The sequence below is a fragment of the Liolophura sinensis genome, chromosome 7, assembly GCF_032854445.1.
Source record: "Liolophura sinensis isolate JHLJ2023 chromosome 7, CUHK_Ljap_v2, whole genome shotgun sequence".
Classification (NCBI taxonomy): Eukaryota; Metazoa; Mollusca; class Polyplacophora; order Chitonida; family Chitonidae; genus Liolophura; species Liolophura sinensis.
The window spans coordinates 40,147,365-40,170,885 of record NC_088301.1 but is presented as its reverse complement, the minus strand read 5'-3'; the positions used below and the strand labels follow the sequence as shown (position 1 = coordinate 40,170,885).

Sequence of the window (23,521 nt, the reverse complement as noted above, 5' to 3'; positions counted from 1 at the left end):
GATGAGCGATTAAAAACATAGCTCTCAGAAACCTGAATTTTCTTTGGGAAACAGAACAAGGATGTCATAAAGCAAATGACATCAAAGAACTCCTGTTGTCACTAGGTAAGAAGTAAGAACTAAACAAATCCTGTGTAACAAGAGTTGATTTTTATTGCCAAAGTGTCTGTGATACAATGGCAACAAGTAACATAATTTGCTGAATAAATTTGTCTAAGGGAATATCTTCAGAGACCTTTACACATGATCTTTGTACTTATTTAGGAATTTTTTTTTTGTATTAGCTCTGGGTATGTCTGTAATTGTAGTTGTTAGCAGATGTGATGATACACATACTCTCATCTCATGCTCAAGACCTTGATCCAGGCCACTTATTCAGGAAATCGCTCTAAAACAGCTGACAAGACCAGTTTCAAATACATGCACATGCTTGATGGGTAACAGTTTTGATATTTGAAACTCATTTACGTTCATAACTCAAATGTTGACATGCCAATCAGCTACATTCCCACTTGAGGAGAAACAGTGTTCAAATTTTTATAAATTTATATTTAATAAAATCAAGCATATATATATATATATATACATGTATATATATATATAAAAATATATATATATATAGACACACATATATATACATGTACACCAGAAAACGTCAAGACAAAGGTTTTGATAGATCATTTCACTGAGCACACTCATGTACGTGTATATTAGTAAATGATGAGTGATCTTAGCTATGTATTAGCTATATCAGTCCTTGTAAATACTAGATGTTATCATTCAAACTTTCAAGGTACAACATATGTGGCCTACAAATGAAGGATATTATATAAAGCGGTGACAATATCACTTTGCTAGTGAATGTCTGAACCTTAATTCATAGTGAGCTATTTATTTACTACTTCCTTTTGTAGTTATACATTCTTGAGAGGTTCAGCTTTCACTTTCTCTTCAGTTAAACAAGATGGGATGGTATGTTTATTATGGAATAATTTGTGTATCGCTAAATCAGCATATTAAAATATATTTTTGCATATTAAATCTGTGCTTCACTATTTACCATACCCCATCAGAGTAACAATTCAGTGCAATAATTTTAAGGGATCCTTTGAAAGGTCAATATATGATGCATTTGATCGACTGTAGACATTTTCCTGTTTGGAACATTTTGGTTTTCTGTTTCCTGGGAGTATTTAATTTGTGTTTCATTTTTGTTAGCTTTGCTTCTGACCATACATTTTCTGCCTTTTCAAAATTGTAGTTATTCTGACAGCAGGAAAAATAAACAACTAACATCGAAGTTTGGATTATCACTTTCAGCTATAGTTTGAAGCAATGTCTTAAAAGCATCCTGATAAATGTGCAATGGCAAATTACTATTTTTTTTATACAATTTATAACAAGCATGACATTTTCACCATGTTCACTGATGTCATTCCCAATGGATGAAATTTAAGTGACATTCTTCAGACACATTGTCATAGGCAGAACACCAAAATGTCATAACCACATACTTGAACATGGGTGAACATCACAGTCCTAAGGAATAGGAATATGTTACATTCAACAAATAAAATGGGCTCGTAAAACCTATCATACACAAGACGAAAATGAAAAAGTGACATACGAACTCTTATTTTTGCATGCACTGCCACCTATTTTTTTTTATTAATAGTACTAATGTTACAAACATGGATATCCTGAGCAGCACATTTTTAGGCTGATAGTGATGATGACTATACATATTATACGGTCCTTACACTTTCCAGGGGACCATCACATTTTCAGTGAAGTGCAAAGAATATCTTCCCCCAAAATAAATCTGAAGATCACAAGATTCACATTCAGTTCAAAAACAGGGACTGTCTCAGTATAGTAATCTTTACACCATACCTCAATAAAGGTGTTGATGCATGGTCAAAATTTACAAACAAACTTAAAATCAAGCAAATTAAGATAGAGAAAAGTGGATTTTTACAAGCTTCCTCCGCCGCATACGTCACAGTTGAATAATTCAGATTAGCTGAGATCAGAATAAAGCCTGAACTTTAAGTAGACTTAGTATACAATGTATGCATACAGACAATTTGTATTTCCCTAAGTTACTGAAACAAATATAAGGAAAGGCATTTTTGACAATTCAAGATATAATATACAGTTTTGCCTTGATTTAAACCTAAAAATCTTAAGGTGTAGCATTGTTGTTTGAACAATTATTCTTTTTTATTGTCCTTATTCAAAATGCCTTTCATTATAACCACCATTCTAACGATTTTGTTCTTCACCACAAACACCTTTTTGTTTGTGTTTCTTGTTGGGAGTATTTATTATAACAGTTCTCACATTTCAACATATTTACAGTTTTAATATTAGCATTATATAGCAGGAAAGGCAACTATAATATGACATTTTATAGTATGTTACAAATACATGTTCCTCTGAGCGCACCTGCTTTAATCCACAAGATCTCTTGCAAATCATTAACCGATGCCCAATCTCAAATTACTATTCCTTGACAAGGTGGTAGTCTCGGATCTTCCAGGCATGTCCCTGATGTGTATCCAGAAAGCCTGTCTTCTTCAGGAGTCTGCATGTGGCTTAATCTGCCAGCGCGTGACTTGGAATATCTGTCAGATAATTTCCCCAGGTCAGGAGTAAACCATGGACCCAGGAGGAACTGTATCGACAATAAACCATTCATTTTCACAAAGGAATAAGTTAAATATCATGTTTTGCCTGCGCCAGATAATCATTTACAGTTTATACAAAATTCATTGAAACACTAGAATGGTGGTTGTATTCAGACCCGCACAAGTCACCATGCTGTCATGCTGTGCGAGTATGTTTACAGTTAAGTCCATTTTACAGTTATCTTTCCTATTTAACATCCACAGCCATCTTTAGGTTTGTTTTCCTGATTGGACAATTTGATTTGATCTGGAAATTCATTGTACAGCTCCACCTCTGTCTCCTGTGCCAAAGCATTTTTGGCCACTGTTTGAAAGGCCTGTTCCACATTGATTGCTTCTTTTGCGCTTGTTTCAAAGTAGGGAATTCCTCCTTTGCTCTGACACCAGCCCTGTGCTCTCTTTACAGATACCTGAAAAACACATTATTAAAATGTATTATTATTCAGTAGCTATATGAAACACTTCCACAACAGAACTACACTGACACATGTTAAATGACTACTCTGAGGTAAACACACATGGTATTATAGATTTAAAACCTTTACATTTTATATTATGTTCTCTAATATAACATTATGGAATCTAACTTTCACTTGCACTTTCCATGGGTTGTACTTTTAACTACACAAATGTGTAGAATTAAAAATTAAAAAAAAAAAATGAACAAGATATTCAAAGAGTGAACAAAACTCTTATACATATGTGATGTTAGGTGTATATTCTCTATTTTCATTCCAGCACAATCTTTATACATGTATTACATGGATGTTGATGATTCTCACACTCACCGCTCTGTTTTCTAAATCAATTTTGTTTCCTATTACAACGAATGGGAAGTTTTCTGGGTCCCGTGGGCTGGCCTGTATAAGGAACTCATCTCTCCAACTGTCTAGTGTTCTGAATGTATTGGGCATTGTGACATCAAACACCAGCACACAACAGTCAGCCCCTCGGTAAAATGCCACACCCAAACTCTGGAACCTCTCCTGTCCTGCTGTGTCCCATATCTGAGGACAAGAAAAACACCTAACACTATGGAAGCAATTAATGTTTTTAGCATTTTTTATTTCTAGGATTGCCACAAACTGCTTTCAATGAAATGCTGGTCATTCTTCTTTACTCATAGATCCATGTAAAACTGTCTTCAGATGTTAAACTATACAATCAGAAAAGGAGCCAGTTTCAATGGTCAAAGAACAACACTCGCATAAATATTGAATTTCACTCACTTGATATGCAAAAAATGCACTTTCAGAAGAACACTGGCCTTAAAATGATACTTTTTTTTTAGAACCCACAATTTGTTTTGATAAGGAATCAATCAAAACTTTACAAGTGCCCACAAAAGGTGGATGAGACCAATCAGAATCAAGCAAAACATTTCACCTGAAAAATGCTACAGTTCAGGTGAAATACAGTACTAGTTTATAGAATACACAAATAGATAATCTTCTAGGAACACAAACAATAGTTTGCAAACAAAAATTCACTGATCTTTATAAGAATCTACATACATGTACTTTCAATAAATATTTGTGAATAATCTATACTGTCACTGAATCCATCTGCATCCAACTCAGTTTCACTACACACAAGAACCATCTCAACATGTTCTAATAATCAATATAGCACAACCATTGAGCCTAACAAGTTTCATATCAAACAGTAGACCACTAAAGTTTTACATCACGTATTAAATGCTACGAGCCACAGTGATTGAGAAGACTTGTATTCACCATCATTTAGAGCTCATGTGTTACAGTCATGCTTGAGTACACATGGTTTACTTGGCCATGCAAGACCTGGTAAAATGACTGGTGCAGAGGCTGATACATGTAAAGCATGCACCTTGATATTTAACTCAAAGACTATTTTGTTTCCCTGCAAGTTAATGACACATGGTGATAATAAAGGTGACAGCAGCCTACCTGCATTGTGACAAGCCGGTCCTCCACCATGACCTCCTTTGTCAAGAAGTCTGCACCTATAGTGGCCTTGTACTGGTTACTAAACTTTTTGTTGACATACTGATTCATTAAGGAGGTTTTCCCAACACTACAAGTAGAAAACAGTTCACTAAGTTGTTTAACTGTTGGTCAATTCTAGCCCCAAGACATGTCATTAATTACAATTGATTAATGTGACAAGGGTTTAATGACTAACTCAAGAATACTTATACAGTATCAGTCAGGGTTACAGTGCAAATATTAAAGTACCAGAATCGCATATCAGGCATATGACTAATTTTTAAGTTTCTCCAACGTCAAAAAAAAACCCACTAAAATGTATGAAGCCAGTTGTTTAATATAATTCATATTATTACAGAAACCCAAAGGAAAACCAGATGATGGATCAGGCCTGAACTGCATGAATTTCCATGCATGTCAAGATTTTCCCTGTAAATTGAAAAACCACAAAAATGCATGAAGCCTGTGCTTCATTATAATTGACAGCAAAAAGGAAACAAAAGCGAAACCAGACAAACTGCTTTACATGTATGTCAGGATGTAAATGCATCAAACTCACCCACTGTCACCCAGAATGATGACTTTCAGTAAAACCTTCTTCCGAGAAGACATTTTGCCTGTGGTTAACTCTGAAAGTCAAACAAAAAGAAATAACAAATACTTGCTTGTAAACATACCAGGCTTGTCAACATGCCCTTCAATTAGCTATTCACCACTTGTATTATGTGGGAAAAGATCAATGGATTGGTAGATAATCAAAACTAAAAAATGCCCTTTACACGTAGCAATGTCATCATAACAAGATGGTTGAATAAATGTAAATCTAAAGGTGTTGGCTTAAAACAAATTCACAATCCAGAGAAAGGAAGTTTCACCAGTCTTACCAAAAAGCACCAAAGCTGAGAAAGTTGTTCATAAATGACAGGTAATTGAACAGGTATAAATATGCCTGACATATAGGTGTCATGTGTCAGACATAGTGCTGTCCCTGACATCATCTCCCAGTGACAAAAATAAAGACTGACCTAAAATAAATAACCCTTGCAGAGAGGATGGCCCAGCAATGCAGATCAATATTATAATACATGTATATGTATACATCTGACAGCCAAAATAATTCTCAAGACATCCTAGTCAAGTAACTAAATGTACCTTGGCCATTTGTGCTAGTACAAGCGGGTCAAGATACTATTGCCAGATGCTAGTACAAGCAGGTCAAGAGACTATTGTTACTAGTAATAAGCAGGTCAAAAAACCACTGATGCAGCTAGTACCAGCAGGTCAAACATAGCAGTACTAGTACACAATAAATTTTGAGAGCAGCATACTGTATGACTAAGGTCACCGTTCACATAATGAGTTTTAGTGACTTGCAACTGTGGAGGTATTAAACTTCACTGTGTTTCATGTAAATTTTACATTCGTCAAAGGCACATTTTCCTTGATTCAGACTGATTTGACTGATTTTCAGACTGTGTTGGCATTTTAAGGCATTTATGTCCTTCAGAAAGAGAAATTTCAGGTTAACGACCCTATTACCAGAATCTCTACCTCAGAACTTGCTAACTGCACCAGGAATTTGTCTTCTCATTTTCCAGGAGTGCTTAAAGAGCCATTCATTGCCCGCTATCATAAATTGCAGTTCTCTAAAAACTGCAATTCTAAAACTCTGGAACTCTAAACGAAGATTACTCTTGTAGGGGAAATGAAGAGTTATTTAGTGTTTCTAAATGCGAGAACAGTACTCACAGGTGACAAATCTTTGAAAGCAGTTTCGCTGTTATCCCTTTCCAACATTCAACTTAAAACTTAATGAGTTTGTGATATGAAAAATAAATTCCCGGAAACACAGCAACAAGCTGAGTTGTAAAGCGTTAAATTTATACTATAACCAATAGAAACAAAAATGACGGCTATAAAACATTAACCTTCAACACAATTATGTTATCATGCAATATTGTTACTGAATATAGAGGAAGAAAAGACTGCCTGGCTATCAGATGCTTTATATGCCTATATACATAAAACGATAATGATTTCATTGTTTCCAATGATTTATTACCTTTATAGACTTCTTACTTTTTCATTTCTGCTCTAATATGTAACAACTACTTGCCACCAGTATTAACTGAATGATCATGGAAGGCAAAGTCATAATGTACATGTGAGACTACTGACGCTGTAGAAAGCCTTTAAATTAAACATTTGAACAGAAGTTCAGAACTGACCCTTGACATCATAAAAGATCGAATGATATATACCTCATCTGCAGTTAACGACAGACAAAAGCTAATAAGTAATATTACAATATACTTTATTAGGTTTCAAAAGACCAATATTAACTAAAATGTATATCCAACATGTGCAATCAGAAGTCCATTACCTAGAAGTATGCAACCCTCCTATAGCTAGTCTCCACAGCACTTTACACTTTTCTGCACTGCCATGTATTTTTTTTCGCCTCTATCTACTCAAATGTTTCACAAACGGCTGATGCATGGTGGGAAAAAAATGTTCCAAATGCCGTTGGGTTGAAATAGATTTAAAAAAAATTACAACGCTCTACCAACTGAGCAATCGGAGCTGGTCAATTCTTAGTTTGACAACAGAATTTGTGAAAATTACACTCCAACCAAACCAGATTATGAAGAATTTTCTATTTTCTAGCCAGTTAATACAGTGGGAAAAAGGCTTTAATTCCCTTTATTCGTGGTTTAATTTTGCAACCAGCCAGAATTGCCATTTTGCACAGTCACATGAAAGTCATGTGGTGAAATTCACCGACAGAAACTCTGCATGGTGATAGGAGCACTTATTCGACTGCCATAAACTAGTTCCGGTTACATTTAGTGTCCAATTGCACCTTCTACAAAACAGTTGCAAACTCTGCCTGGCGTAACTTCCATGTCAGCATACAGTGAAAGGATATGTTATCATGGTAAATGCATTTGACACGCTGTTGTGACAACTATTTAAAACAGACCTCTACTGTGCTCCATTGCTGTCAGTTCTTGTTACTCACAGCTGTGCCACATAGGCTAAATTTTCAACTTTTTCTACCACTAAAGCACTTTTTTCAGTGCAACTCATGCATACAAATTATTATGAAAATGATGCTAAAATGACTTGTTCCTGTTATTAAAGAAGCCAAATCATTTTTCAACATCCAACAGTTGTCTCAGAATGTTTCAAAATATTGGTTGCAGAAGTGGTTGAAAAGGTTGAAGAATTAGGGTAGTTCAGCTGCTTTATTGCAGTGAGATGTGAATGGGGGAACAGTAAGCAAACCAAGATCACAAACAGCATATTCACCTAACTTAGTTGTGTTAGAAGTCTTTGCCTACCAACAGCTTTCAAATCTCTAATGTAAACAAAGCCACACTTGCAGAATTAAGGTTCATATCAAAAGATCTGTTCTATTATAAGGATTATTTGACTTAAATGTTTAGTACATGGATAACACAAACAAAATGAAATTCACAAATAATATGGTATGGGCCTGTGTAAAACTCATTTAAACATTTTGAGAGCACAGTTAAGCAGCTGAATATGACTTGATATATTTGCAGGCCAAGCACCATGATCTGGCAAGTGTAGGAAAAATAAAAGTAACAGTCATGACACCACATTGGTCAAGATCTTAAGGGGTTGGAGGACATAGGTAATTGAGATATCCATACTAGTTTTCAACTCTTAAGTTTCACAGCACTGCAATAACTGTTAGAATTCTAAATAAGACAGACTAAAGAAGAATATGTCCGCAGGGATTTCTAGAAGTCCTCTGGATGAGTCGGTATATGGTCTGTAGATTGAATATAAAATTCAAAATTTGTTTACATATTATTCCATTTAGGCTGAAAGAAGTTTTCAAAATTTGTACATAAACTCAATTTGAACATCTCCAAAGTTCCTCGAAGAAACCTCTTCCTGTTGCAAGTTTGTTCTTCTTCGTGCAGAAATCTTCACGACCAACTGTGTTAATAAGATTTAAGACGGCAATTTTTGGAAGCAGAATAGCATATATCAACCATAACACACTTTAAGTTTCTTTGGCCTCTGCCAATCCTCGCGAATAAATCTGACCTAGTGGTGTGGCTTCAGATCGTTCTGTTTTTGATTTTAGGATAGCGTGAGTAACTGTGAGCGCACACGGTCAGGGTGGCTCCCTCCCTCTGATGTTATGTGGCGCAGTTTGTAATTTCTTCTCCCAGTTCCATTTTGGGGTTTGTGAAGTTTGTCCAAAAGCAGCAAAATTAAAACATTGTTGGCCAGTTTTGAACATTTACGAATGATATTGAGACGCTATAAAAGCTTGTTATTTTTGTTTGAAGGCAGAACATAAATTTGTGCCACACAGGCTATCAGGTCTGAAATCAAGCCATAATCTTCATGGATCAAAGGACAAGCCATTGTCATTAATACATATCGATTAGTGCTAAAGGCGTATTTTATCTGTATAAATATGTTGCCACTTTAATTTACAATCATGACAGTTAGCATTCCATCAGGTAACTCACTATTTGAGGGTCTCTTCACTTCTCATTAGCTGATCCTTGTGGTAAATTTTATGTGACTCTTACATCTGCCAGTCTGATTACGTTAATCATACTTGCCTTTTGTCATCATCTTGAAATGTTTTTATGCAATCAAACTTTCATTATATTTTTTGATAGATAACATTTCAAGAGAATTTAAATAATGTGAAGAACATTCATTAAATGCACCATTAGTTTCTAGTATAACCTAAATGTAAGGTGTTTAATGATCTTAAATAATTAAAGTATTGCAAAAATTCATTCTTTTTTACCTTTCAACCTACATCATTTTTGATGTCCTTTTACAAACTGAGAATGACAGCCACCTTAGCCCAGAGCTAAGCTGGACGTTGCTACTGTAATGCCCAGCTTCGGTCATATGGACTTCAACATGGACAATTTCACTAAACAAAAAAAGCTAGAACACTACCTTATTTTTGCTATCCACCGATTCCCTAAAACACCCGACGTGTAATAGGTCAAAGCCAGCATTGGTAAACAATCTTTCAACTGTAATCCAGCCGTTTAAACTTTCAAATCGGACAATTCAAGTCAACGTCTACCATGTTTGGAGTTTTTTCTTTCTTCTACAATAACTATTGTATCTTGGTTTATGACTGATATATAGTTTTAAAGCGACATTGCGATTTATCTCGTGTCAAAATGTATAAACCATGCCATCACACCCAGTTTTTGCCAAAATACTTCGGCACTAACTTGTCACTAGAATTTCAACAAAACAAGGGGCACCAGGTTAACTGACGGGGTTGGAATTGGTCGCAACGCAAACACATCGACAGAATACAGGAAATGTCAGCACTACGCTCTACACAAAAAAGTAAATAGCAGCTGGGCAGCTAATGTTATTATTGGTGACAATTTACGTGACGTTATCAAATTTGGTGATATCCAGGATGAAAGGAACTGAGAAAACTTCAGCTGTTTTTCCGTCAGTTTCCTACAAAAACTGTATAAAATTCTAAAACAGAGATAGCTGTGGTTTCATAGTAACCAAAATATTGTTTGTCAACGGTAATGACAAAATGATATACTTACTAACGAAGCTTAGAAACGAATTCTTCGCTGTTGCCTTTCCCACCTGACAAATTTTAGTAAGACACCTACAAATGGCGGACAGTCTCGTGACTAATGACGTCACACATTTCCCACAATGCATACTCTTCCTACTCAAAAGCACGTGTATGTATCCATAAAACTCATTCACGAGGAATGATAACAATGAAAGAAGACGAACCTGATTTCAACTCCTCCGAACTTGGGACGAAGGACTAGTAAAATTCATTTACTTCCCGCTTACTAATTAGACCTAATATTCACATTGCCTGAAAGTAACTCACCACGTCAAGTCGTATGTACTTGCGTTTGTATTTCTAAGTACTTAACAGCCCTGTAACGCTGACCGATAATCAAACCGCTGACTTGACCCTGAAGCGGACTGCAAATTATCATGTGACATACCTATCTACTTTAAACTTGCCTCGTGAATATTTAAAGACAGTCATGAAAGTGTATGCGTCATTCGACAACTCGCGTGTGTAGGCGCTCTTAAACGGAAATGGTACCAAATGTTTCTATTCACTATGCCCCCTTCTAGACATGCACCCACTCATAATTAGCGGTTGCATTTTTGTGTGGGTCAGTGTGTCTGGTCTTCTGCAATTTGATCAAATTTTTTGGTAATTAATTACAACAAAATTATGATATGTAGGTGATGGAACCATCGATAGCTGTCACTTTTGGGTTGTTTTGATGTAGATGCTTAACTACTACTTGGATAAATCTTGTTGCAATATCATGGCAGATTTGCAGTCAGCTCAATTTCCAGTTGGTAGCGCAATACAGCTCAAGTTGACTGTCCTGTCTTCATTGGAGTCTTCAGTCTCCAAGATGGAAATTGCAATAACTTATAAGGCCTTCACATCTTTGACTAGTGCCTGGCTGAGTTATTGGTTGATCTAACTTATAGCCTGTGTAGGGCTTTATAAACTCATTTTGTCAAAAATAGTGGAAATCATTGCATTCCTCAGCATCATGTATTTTGGGAACTGCTAGTTGTACCTTGGATGATCAGTGTTATGTGGCTATGATCCTGTGCCAAAGATCTCAAGAGTTGTAGTGTTGCATTCGGCATAGAAATTTTTATAAACCATATTAATTAAAGTTGCCTAAAAGTGTGGGAATTGAAAGTGTTAAGATTTAAAGAAAGCACAATTTATGATGAATCTTTATGATAACAAAAAATGGTAAAAGGACAAAATATGCAGTTATGACAGTTTCGTATAATGATTTTGTCACCAGATATTGGCCATCTGAAACGCCAGATTTTCCAAGTGGATCTTTCCTGGTGATCTGGTATAGTAGTGGAATTGCTTTAGCATTTCAAGTGATGTTCAGCTGAAAGCAAAAATTGACTGCCTATGACCATAATTTTAACCACCAAAAGTGACTAAATCTTATCTCCTATCTGAAAGACCAGAGCTTCTAAGGCCTAAGCCTGTGTTATATATACAGCTGTATTTTTCATTTTTTTTCTTTAAATTGAAACTGCTGGTTTATGTACAGTTTTGGCTTAAAATGTGGTGAAGACCTTCATACATTTCCCACCACTGATAACACAATAGGCAAATTTGTTTGGCCCTACAGTCAACTGAGGGGTAGGTAGGCCCTATATATTTGAACATATATATAGCCTGAAGCCTATCAACATAATAAGGTGAGGCTTAATCATCACATCTAGGAACCATAGCATAGGTGAGAATAAACTCGTCAAACAGGTTTATTATCTAATAGTGTTAAGATTTAGGCTCTGATGCAATAATGTTATGTATAAACATACAGGGCAAGTAAGTAATCTCACCATTGGATTGTTGTTGGTTGTATTGGTGAAATTATAGCTTCCAACAACTGTGTTGAGGAACAAATAGTAGCTTTGTCACACACTTGTGTCTAAGATGTTCTGCAAGAGTTATCCCACCATTTGATCCAGTACTATCAATAATGTTATGAGTGATGATTTCTGTCCTACATGTATATGTGAGAATAAGTCTTTCACATGCACCAATAGTTAATTGTGAGAGCCAAAGTAAACTTGTCACTCTGAAGTCTGTCACGGTATTAAGGTGCTGTAAGAGGCCGACAAATAACTTTTTGAGGCGTGGCTGACAAAGTTCAAAACCAAGCCTATAAAACTAGTGTTTTGAAGATTCCCTGTTTTATTTACTTGTCTGGCACCACTTATATTGTATCTGGCAAGATAGCGGTTGATGCCATGTCCAGAAAGCTGCTTATTTGCAGGCTTGCTGTTAAGTAACTTAAAAAGAAAAAAAAAACTTCTTTCTCATAGCAAGCTGTTCAAAAGCTGGCCTTGTTATTATTATTTTTCCTTTGTTCTACTATGTGGGGAAATTTGTCTTCGAAAGTGCTTTCACACACAACAACACATTTTATTTGCCACAACTACGAGTAAAAAGTACTGTGAATGTTCAACCTTTTAGATCTCTAATACACTTTTTTCAGTGGAATTTATGCATACAATTGACAAGAAAATGACCCCAAAAATGTATTTGTGTCAGTAAGTGCAAACTTTGCAAACTTGTGCGCAGTATTTCTCTACACCATAGTTACACACTCGAAATGTTTCAAAATATTGGTTGTTGGCTAAAAAGGTTGAAGAATTATGGTATTTAAAAAGCAGGATTGCAGTGTTGCTATTTAGTAAAAGTTCTCTCAATAAAAGTTGGTATACAGCATGAAATATGAGTTTGGTGTTGATAATCCTTCAGAAAGCTCAACACAAGTTTCAGTACATGTTTTGGTTCTAAAATTATAATGTCATGTAAAAAACTTATATGTGTAATTCTAATGTTTAATGTTGATGTCATATTTTTTCTAGAATTTCCAATTCATTTGTTGAGAGAAATATGAGAATACTGTGGAACTGTTGTTAGGTTCTAATATGACCCTATTAAAACAGTTAGCTTTACTTTCAGTGTAATTATTCTTTACTTCTAAATTTTCAGTTGGGATAATACTTACCAAAAGGAAATACTGAATTTCTCTGAGAGTGGAGATGTTGGCCATATTTGGTAAGTAGAAGTACATATGTACATATAATGCAGATACATATAGTGCAGAAATTTTAACACAAAATTTTAGGAATAACTTACAAGGTCTTCACATCTTTGACTGGTGCCCAACTGTTATGTAAATTTGAGAAGGCTATTCGGTCTGCAGAGGGCAACATAATGTGCAGGGATATTGCCATGATTCTGTCATCAGTTTCTGGGTCCAGTTTCTCTAATCCATTTTCGACTTACTCAAGGACAAGGCAGCACCTTACTAAAAGATATTTCAATCGAAAAAAGAATACGCAGGCTTTCTAAAAAGTATCGATTTACTATTTTAATGAGATTTCACAGAATAACATGTAAAACAAAATGACAGTACTGCAAAATGGCTGCTGTGAGTCGATCCAGCCATCTTGAGAATTTTATTCAGTCAAACATGTTGAACATTATCAGATTGCGCGGCTTAAGCTTTTACCTAGCCTTTACTTATTCACTCCATGTAGTGACATGATAATACAAGACGACTGCATAAGACATCATTTTGAGATCATGTACAACGTTCATGTACAGACCACCTCAGATGTAAAATCATTGGATTTACAAGCCGTGTAATATTCAACGATGGCATCACAAATTATGTCAGACAGTAGCATACTGTATTGACCCAAACTACATTCATCTCCCCAAATACATCTTTTGTCATTCATTTTAGCCCTTAGTCAGCAATTTCTAAGTAACAAATCAGTCAGTGAGTCAGTGCAAAATTCATTAGGGATGCCGAAGGTTTATGGGAATGAGAAGACGGCATGTTCAAGCCGAGGTGCTTTCTCTGACTTTCGTGATAACAAGGTCAGGACTGCTTTCATCTTAGAAGGCACCTCTACAAAATTGAAGCATAAAATCCAAAGCCTCAGTGGTTCTTAGATTTATCTCCATTTGTTTCAGAATGGAGCATGAATCTAGTTATACAAGAATCCTATTGTAATTTTGTAAGCATTTAATTGAGGTCAAAATCACCAGCAAAACCCTTCTGGAGGCTACTGCTTAGACTATTATACAGAAAATACCTCCCACATTAGAGAACTAGAGTAAAAGTTACGTCACCTTGCCCTCAATAATGGAGACATGCTGAAGCTGTGCCAAGACGAAGTTTCATTAAACTTTTGCTGGGTTGAAAAAATCCCCCAAAAAAGTGTTTAATGCCAGTTTAAGATACTTTGAATGGTAGTCTTTCAGTGGACATAAACATTAGTCAGGTGCTCTCTTTCACTTTAAGTAAAAATTTAAATTATATCTCCTCCCGATGCTTTGTTGAAATTTTGATACATTTTTCTTAAGATAACATTTATGATGTGATAAAAATTCAAAAGTCTAGGCCTCCAAAATAAACTTGAAAATTGTGTTTCTTCTTTTGACTTTAGTGTAGTGCAGTTCTGCTGTGGGTGTCCGGCATCTTTTTGATAATATTTTGTCAATACAACTAACTGTGCCAGGCTCTATCCGACTCAAGTTTGAATGTTATCATAAAAAGACAGAAAATGAACATTATAATGAACTCAGTACTGTGTTGTGGAAGTAGCTAACACACAGTGTCAGTGTATGGTGTTGGGGGTGAGAACTACTTATTAGTGAAATATTCTTGATTAGAGTACGAAATCCTGAATCAAGCTATTCAATAAGTAATGCAGGTCACTGCTAGCTGGCAGAATTTTTCATGAAAATTTTGTAGTATTGAGGGAATTGGCATTTATTAGCTTGCCTGCACTTTCATAAATTCAGTACTTTGAGATGAAGTTTTGCATTCATGAATTCCCTACAGCTAGGCTACTAAATCGAAGTTTTGGAATGAAATATTTATTGTTTTTGAAATACAAGAGTGAATTTTTGAACACTACGTGAATTGGAAGACTTGCAGACTGTGAAATCAAGGTATATTTTATTAGGATGTGCATGAAAGCAATACAAGAAATTGGTACAAGTTAACATCTTACATTTGGTTGCTTATTATCTGTTTATTCTATTTTGTACAAGGTATGGGGAAGGGTGTCACAAGCGGGTCATTAATTGGATGAAGAAAAGCGCTTTATTACATGAAGACCCAGTACTTGACATAGGTTGTGGTAATGGGATGATGTTGGTAGAGTTGGTAAGAAGTGTAGCAGTAATTGTTTTATAAGCATAAGCATCTCCCACCTGGCTGAACCTGTACATTGTACAAAGAGAGGTTATGTCATCCAATAAAAGTTTCATTCAGCCACCTTTCTGACTGGTCTCATCATATAGGTGATGTGGGGCCTGTGTGTTTGAGCGGGGTGGCACGCCAGCGCAGTGACATAGGAGTCTCTCACCAATGCGGTCACTTTGAGTTCCTATCCAGCACATGTTGGCATTTAGATCGGCTGTATGTAGAAAGGTCTGTCAGCTACCTGTGGATGGTCATGGGTTTCCCCCGGGCTCTGCCTGGTTTCCTCCAACCATAATGCAGGCCGCCATCTTACAAGTGAAATATTCTTGAGTATGGAGTGAAAGACCAATCAAATAAATAAATATAAGTGACACATTCTTAAGTATAAAGTAAAAGATCAATGAGATAAATATGTCATTGAATAAGAGTAGCATTGTTTGTTACATGCCAGTAGTGCATATTTATGCATAATTTGAAGGCTTAGTTTTCTAGGGGGATTGGTTATATACTAGATATTCTAGTACATGTAATAGGGAATAAAATGTTGTAGGTCTCCTAAATATGGAGCTCCTATAGACCTTTCTATGGTGTTGTATAATCCACAGAAAATTATTGCATGATTTCATCTTACATGATCATATGATAAAACTGTGGTGAGCGGTTAAAGTGGCTGTTTACTGTCAAGGGATCCAGGATCACTATATTTTTGTACATGTGTATTTTGAATGACCTTAAAAGTATTAATGATTTATTATGCAATGTATACCCCGGTAAATATGCACAAAAGTTCTAGGAAACTTTTACCCTAATTCTTCAACCTTTTCAACCACTTCTGCAAGCAATATTTTGAAATATTCTGAGACAACTATGGAGTGTAGAGAAATAATTTGCAATGTTTGATGAAGTTTGCATCTTTAGTAACACAAACAGATCATTTATATTGTCATTTTCATAATGAATGTATTCTTAAATTCCACTAAAAATAAGTGCATTTGTGATTGAAAAGGCTGAAGATTCACAGCAAATACTATTTGTCCCACAATTGAATTCAACTGAACAAATTGCTGCATAATGATATCTCTTTTCTGTAGAGAAAGCAAGGATACAGGAATCTCTGGGGAGTGGATTATTCTGTAGGGGCTATAACCTTAGCCAAACAAATTGCAACTTCACGTGGGATGGATGGTATTTATTTTCAGGTGAAAACATTTTTTTTCATCTACGAAAATAATTAACCTGTAACTTTTTTGTGGGGTATATTTTGAAAGTCATCCTACTGCTGAAAATATTTTTACATCAACTTTCCCATATATCTGTAATATTTTATTGCCATTATTGTCGAAATGGCCTCCCAAAAGTTGAAGACAAAAAAGTTTACTCTAAATGATTGGAACATAGTATTTTCCACTACAATTTAAATATCAATTTGCTTCTTATAAATAAATAAATTTGATCAGAGCATATCTTTGTTGTTTGTAGACTGTTGACCTTCTTTCTGACGCAGTTTGTGAGGGCACCTGTTTAACACCTGGTAAATATAAACTCTGTCTTGATAAAGGTACCTATGATACAATCAGTTCAATGCCTGAGCAGAGAGAACTGGCCATGAGAAAATACAGGGAGACCGTGAGAGAGATTCTCAGAGTTGATGGGCAGCTTGTGATCACATCATCTAACTGGACAAGAAAACAGTTAATGTCTCAATTCACTCCAGGTAAGTATTTTGCCAGGTTAGGGGTTAGGAGTAGGGTAGACAGACAGGTCCAGCTGACTCCAACCCACCCTTTATCCTGTGCTTTTTGAACAGACAAAATAAAGAGGTAATGAGGGTGGTGAGAAATCTTGGATAGACAAAAACATTACAAAACATGTTTTGGCAGAATGCAAAATAATTTTTATAGGTAGACATATAGTCTAGTTTAGTTTCTAAAGTTTCGTTTGCAACTTGCATTTCTAGCAGTCTAGCAATGTGTATTTTAATGCAGTTAGTGTTCAGTAATACACCATATAAAACTTTATTTCTGAATATAGGTTATTTTTGTTGTGTAGAAATCGTCAAACCGCATCTAATACCAAAAGACTGATGGAACAGTGAGCTATTGTTGGTTTTTCGCCAATCGTAAATGTTGGATGTAATATATGAAGGATGGAAAAGTACAGCATAAAACTGATGTCATTTACCTGAATTAATTGTATAAGAATAAGAAAGCCTTGATCTACTGGTACATATTTACCCCTTGTGTCAATATAACACCAGAATTTCCATCACCAGTAAACTTTGTTTGTCATTTCATTTCTTTCAGACTTCTACCTTGCTGATGAAATTCCCACACCTACATTACAGTTTGGAGGTGTTTGTGGTAACACCGTAACAGTCCTGGTATTTAGAAAGGTCAACACCAACACATAGATGCCGGAAACTGAATACTCTTGTACTCGGGTATTTACTGCCAACACAATCAATATTGTCCGGCAGGAGTCACAGGGTTCTTCAGTGGTCAGCACTATACTATGGAGTCACTTTTATTTGACTGGTGCTGAAGTTTTCACTTATACAGTGTCTGTTAGTGTTATGGATGGAGAAAAGTGAAACCATAAACCCTGGATATTGGCAGGTAATTGGAGAACGTCCACACATGTATTAAACATACAGACTTGGTGGAAGACAAGTGATCTTCAACACACTTAACAAAGTTAAGAGATTCTAGAAGTGCCCTTTTAAAGGATAGGTTATTAAATCTCAGCCCTTATGTGCTACTGTGTGGATGTTGTGCACCTCATAACCAAAGCATGCACTCCTCTCAAACTATATGAATAAAGTTACCCCCTCAGGAATGTCATAACACATCATAGACAGGGCCTTTAATGTTGGCCGCTGTCATATGAGTGAAATATTCTTGAGTACGACGTAAAACACCAGTCAAATAAATAAATTAATAAAATAACACATCATAGGCATAGGTGCAGGGATATCTTATCACCCTGTATGACAGGGATATCTTATCACCCTGTATGACAGAGATATGTCATCATAACGCATCATAAGGCAAATTTCCCACCATAATGCTGGCCGCCATCATACAAGTGAAATATTCTTGAGTAGGACATAAAAGCGCCAATCAAATAAATAAAATAACGTCATATGCTTAGGTACAGGGATGTGTCGTTGCCTCATGTCCCACAGATGTCATCCTATGTCAGGGATATATATCATCACAGACCACGAGAATACGTCATTTTATTGTGCAGGGAGTGAAAACTTACTTACAGAGCAATATATTATTTCCGTCCACACTGAAGATATTTTTGTGGAAATACATAATTAGTATGATTTGGTAAGGGCTCAAAGATAATTTCAGTTACTTTTCAATACTATGAAAACACTTCTGGTAAATTATGATGAAGTGTATTCATGTGGTCAGTTGTCATACCAACTGGACTCAATTATGTTGTCAAATTTTGTTTGAATGACATCAAATAGAACGGTGCAGATTTGATAGTTAAAGGAAATCCTGATCTGTTATATTTTATTTAATAGGACTGTATTTGATATAACCTTTGTTGTATATCGTTGGTGTTGTGTGAAAAATAAAGTGTTTAGTTTACTGGTACAAAGTGTTGGGGATCTGTTAATTTATTAGAATTGTCAAATGAACTGAACACTGAAAAGATGAAGGGAAGAGGGAACACCATCCTTACCTAGGAATTATTAGTGGTGATACACGTTATGTGGACGTACCGGGGCCCAGTTGTTTGAAAGTATATTAGCTAATACTGGTATCAAGTCATATTTTCAATTTTGCCAAACTCTGCAGCCGATTTAGTTCTCCAAAGTCAAAGTATAACAGCAGCGGTTTTAGTTTATACTTATAGTGGTACACAATTTTGTTTAGACTAAGTACAAAACTGAAGACTATGCTTAAAGTTAAATCTGGTATTAGGTCTTGAACCAGGTTTGAACAACTGGGCTAGGGTACCGGTAAGGTAAATTTGCTTTGCAGCCATATCCCCAGAATCATGGGGGTCGTGGGTTTTCCCACCCAGTTTTTCCGCACTATAATGCTGACCACTGTCGTATAAGTGAAATATTGTTATGTATGGCGTAAAACACTAATCAAATAAATCGAAATAGTAGGCTTCGCTGTTTGGTTCAAATAATCCAATGTTAAAATTTCAGAAGACAAATGAAATCGACACTTTGCTAGTGTTAAGACTGAGCAATGTAAACACCAGATTTGGCTGCAGCTTTGTTGGTGTGGTGTTTGTGCGCCGTTTTATTACGTCGGTCAATCGACTGGTGACAGCAACACCATGATATTGGGAATGAATAAGATCCGTCCATTTGACACAACTCCTGTCACAAGAAACTCTTGAGAAGAAATGGTGCATCAATTTAACCAATGATGCGGTCATAAAATATGTGAGGGCCATTGGCTTATATCATAAAATGTCAATTTTAATTGTCATAAACATTTATAGATTAAAACTTATATACATATAGATTTCTAGATATACTATTTTTAAAACATGCTGGTTTTTGAGTTTTAACTGTTTTGGGTTTTTCTAATCTGATTTTAATCACGTCCAAACACTTTTGTTTCTCGTTTTTGATGTACTCACTACCATATCGAAAACCTCAACCGCCTTGAGTTTTCACCTTGTTAAGCCATGATCATTCATTCATTTATTCATCCGCTTAACCAAAACCTAAGATGGTTTTGAGAGCAATTCATGTACAAGTCTTGCTCTACCCTTGTTCCCTTGCTGTAGAATTTGTCCTAATGCAATGACCATATTTTTGACTAATTTTTTACCCCATATAATCCGTATCCCCCCTGAAATGCGGCTGTAGATTGATCTGGGTGCTTTGGAGAGCTCTGATGGTAGACATACTTTAGACATTTTCCGTCCCTAATTATTTTGGGAATACTGTTAACGTACTGGGTTATGTGAAATTCCACTTCTCCACGTGAATTTTCAATACAATAAGACGGACACGAGATCACAGATCTAACAAGCATGTCTCTAAAGCGTGATTTCATCTTTGAAACCTTTTTGTCTGCTTTTGAGTTCAAACTTCTGCCAAAGTCCAGGCAATGAACAGCCGACTGTTCAAATTTTCTTTCAGCAGGACTTTTTGTGAAGAACTGTTTTGTATTTTAACCTTTTTTACTGTCTTAAAATATAAGGGTACTCTAGACATTGGATTTCGTAGTGAACAGTTTATCTTTTGAATAGCCAGCATGTTTCCAGGACTTAGCGAAAGTTTTAAATCAAAACCTGGCAAAAAACACTGCTTGGCTTGACACTTCCCAAGGAGTCCTTTACCTCTGGCTGATGCAGTGCTAGGTTTTGGCTGCATTATTTGGAATTCCTTCACCTCCAATGACCTTGCTGTGTTCATGACATCAATAAGTTACAGCAATTGAAGGGATGTGTAGATGGCGATGAGAGCACTTTCCTTCATTAAAACGACATGCATCCTGAGCAGTTTAACATGGTCAGATGTTGGTAATTTCAACCAGTTACTTCAGCCGAAGGTTTGATATAATTCATGTAATGCGAAATCTCGCTGTTCAACGTGAATTTATTTAAAAATGACAGGACTGACGAGTGAACACCAACCAATCTGATATACTGCAAAACCTCACTCTAAATTGTGATTTCACATTACATGGCTGATATGCCCGTTTGATCATGGGTGGTGTGGTAGTATGTGAAATGTTCTGAAGAATTGGTAATCAATCAAATTCAATAATCAATGGACCTGTCCGGGATCAATTCATTTGGCTGCATCCAGATAAAACAATTATTCACAAGGATGCAATATATTTTAAGCAAGTCTTCTGCGTAAGAACAGCAACTCTAAAAGTAACAAACTTCCTTCAGTTTTGTGGCTTCCAAGCATTTCGCACAAATGGTTTCAGTTCACAGCAGTTTGCTACAGCCATTCAGCAATGTTACTACATGGAGATATACAACTCATTGCGGGAAATAATGCACAGTTAGCTAGGCAGTTAAAGAGCATGTTCTGGTCTAGGTTAAATAAATGGGCTCCAAATTATTTTCTGCAATAGGGTAATGTCATTTAAATACCTGTCGTGAGAAAACTATTAATCCTAGCTTGAATATATTCAGAAGCCATGGTAAGTACATACATTACGCTACAATTTGGTGCAGAATGACCAAATAATAACAATGTAAAAGAACAAAACAGTAAGAATTTTCCATGTTAAAAGAAATCAATGCATTCCAGGCATCACCATGACAGCTCTTGTACTTGAACAAGGTTCATCCATGGATTGAAACCACCAATCCGACTTTATCCATATTTTTTGTAGCGAAGAGATTCAATGCACACAAACAAGACAGGCGCTTTTCCACAAAACAACATTTATTTTCAAATAACAAGACATTCCTTTCCATTGCGAGTCGTTACACCTGGGCTTACTATTCCTTGTAACCAGATTGTACTTCTTTCACTCAGAAACTCTGGGGGTACAGGGGAAGAAGTGGTTGGCACTAACAGCTGAATTGTTTCCCCTTGTCTTCAATATGCAAATTTGTTTCATATCTTCTTTCATATCAGAAATAATGTTATCTTGTAAACTTGTATCAGATTTATTTTACACCACTTCTTTTCAGTGGTTTGTCTTTTAATCCCTCAAGAGTGTTCTAAAGGTGGCCATAATTTCACCAAAAACCAACACTTGTGCCCTACAGTACTCAAAACCAACACAAAACTACTTCAACTTTGTCCAAAAAATTTGTCCACATTTGAAAACAAATAAGAAGCAAAGAAGTTTATATGCTACAGGAATTCCCACAGATAATCATAGAAGATAAAGATTAAATATGTAATAAGTCAGACAAAACTAAGATGTGCAGCTGAAGTTCTTGACAGCTGAATCAAACTGCAACTTGGTTGGTGCCAAGGCAAATGCAAAATGAATTACCTGTCCCTATCCACTTAAACCACAGATATTTTTTTTTCTCAAATCTAGTTAACACCTCAAAGAGTCATAACATGTTCACTATATAGCACAATTTTACATGATAAATTGCTTGGACTTACAATACAAATCTAATGTTTTCCTTAGCACAATTTTTTTAAAGGATAAAGAAAAGCAGCAGCACATTAGCTGGGACAAATGACTGGAAAATGTGTCCTTTATGTAGTCATATTATACGTATACATATATACTTATATATATAGAAAGACCAATATACCTACAAATATTGTTACTTTTAACTAATCCATACCATAGTTTCATGGCGAGACAAAACAGAAATTATATCAGTTTATCTTGCGTCTTATTTTGGACACCGTGTTCCTTCCTCTCTCTGTCAAGAGCTGTCACTGTAAAATATCTCAAAGCCCCAAGTATACATTTATTTTCGAGTTTAAACGAGATTATGTACTTTTATCAGCATTAAATTTAATTCTCAACAAAAAGCAGATGCAAACATTCAGAAATATTAACATAACTTTGTTCAAGAAAGCTTTTTTTTTTGTATTTTTTTATTCTTGGACTGCTTATAAGCCCCATGAAGATGCCACTTTCAAGTTGCCTTGTCAAAAGCTGAAAGAGGTTTCTCAATTTATCATGTGGCTTCATCTCAATTAGGTTCCAGCCATTTAAATAACTTCAGTGATATTTTTTCTTGAATCAAAGCACAGTAAATTATCAAGATGTTAATATACGACTTAATTACATTTCAACTGGATAGACAAACAACAAAAACTTCAACCTCTCAAGTTGTAAATTTTAACTACATACATGTTTATAACAGACTACAGCTTATATTCATTTTGAACAGTTGCCTGCTAATGCTATAACTGTTTCAAAGATATTTTCTTTTGTCTACTTCAAACTCTGTCATGCAGAAAAACCACACAACTCAAAAAGTGAATTTTCATCTTCATATAACATTGTGAAAACCAAAGCTCCCTATTAATAATCATAAGGTTATTTGGGTGTGTCAATAGTAAGTAATAAGTGTGGTATCATTATAGTTGGAATTTACTAGACAACTGTCTGTCCAACACAAAGTC

The 23,521-nt window shown here is 35.6% G+C and overlaps 2 protein-coding genes across 2 annotated transcripts; one reads left to right on the top strand and one right to left on the bottom strand.

Moving 5' to 3' along the window:
• Window positions 1-625: 625 nt before the first annotated feature.
• LOC135470109 (ras-related protein rab7) lies at window positions 626-10,318 on the bottom strand. The gene is made up of 5 exons (XM_064748867.1): window positions 10,249-10,318; window positions 5,217-5,286; window positions 4,619-4,745; window positions 3,479-3,697; window positions 626-3,100 (listed from the first exon to the last, which is right to left on the bottom strand). The coding sequence occupies exons 2-5, from the start codon at window positions 5,267-5,269 to the stop codon at window positions 2,882-2,884; spliced, it is 618 nt and encodes a 205-aa protein (XP_064604937.1). The 5' UTR covers window positions 5,270-5,286; window positions 10,249-10,318; the 3' UTR covers window positions 626-2,881.
• An 87-nt stretch (window positions 10,319-10,405) lies between these two features.
• Window positions 10,406-19,067, top strand: LOC135471325 (EEF1A lysine methyltransferase 2-like). The gene is made up of 6 exons (XM_064750508.1): window positions 10,406-10,484; window positions 13,233-13,298; window positions 15,312-15,426; window positions 16,557-16,664; window positions 16,945-17,179; window positions 17,769-19,067. The coding sequence occupies exons 1-6, from the start codon at window positions 10,423-10,425 to the stop codon at window positions 17,873-17,875; spliced, it is 693 nt and encodes a 230-aa protein (XP_064606578.1). The 5' UTR covers window positions 10,406-10,422; the 3' UTR covers window positions 17,876-19,067.
• The last annotated feature ends 4,454 nt before the right edge of the window (window positions 19,068-23,521 follow it).

What these genes read in the sequence shown, in the direction of transcription:
- LOC135470109 (XM_064748867.1), bottom strand. Translation starts at nt 5,269, where the DNA reads ATGTCTTCTCGGAAGAAGGTTTTACTGAAAGTCATCATTCTGGGTGAC. An exon ending in ATCATTCTGGGTGACAGTGG is followed by an intron (nt 4,746 to 5,216) that starts GTGAGTTTGATG and finishes TTCTACTTGTAG; the next exon opens with TGTTGGGAAAACCTCCTTAA. An exon ending in TTGATTTAGAAAACAGAGCG is followed by an intron (nt 3,101 to 3,478) that starts GTGAGTGTGAGA and finishes TGTGTTTTTCAG; the next exon opens with GTATCTGTAAAGAGAGCACA.
- LOC135471325 (XM_064750508.1), top strand. Translation starts at nt 10,423, where the DNA reads ATGATAACAATGAAAGAAGACGAACCTGATTTCAACTCCTCCGAACTT. An exon ending in GAACTTGGGACGAAGGACTA is followed by an intron (nt 10,485 to 13,232) that starts GTAAAATTCATT and finishes CTAAATTTTCAG; the next exon opens with TTGGGATAATACTTACCAAA. An exon ending in GGAGATGTTGGCCATATTTG is followed by an intron (nt 13,299 to 15,311) that starts GTAAGTAGAAGT and finishes ATTTTGTACAAG; the next exon opens with GTATGGGGAAGGGTGTCACA.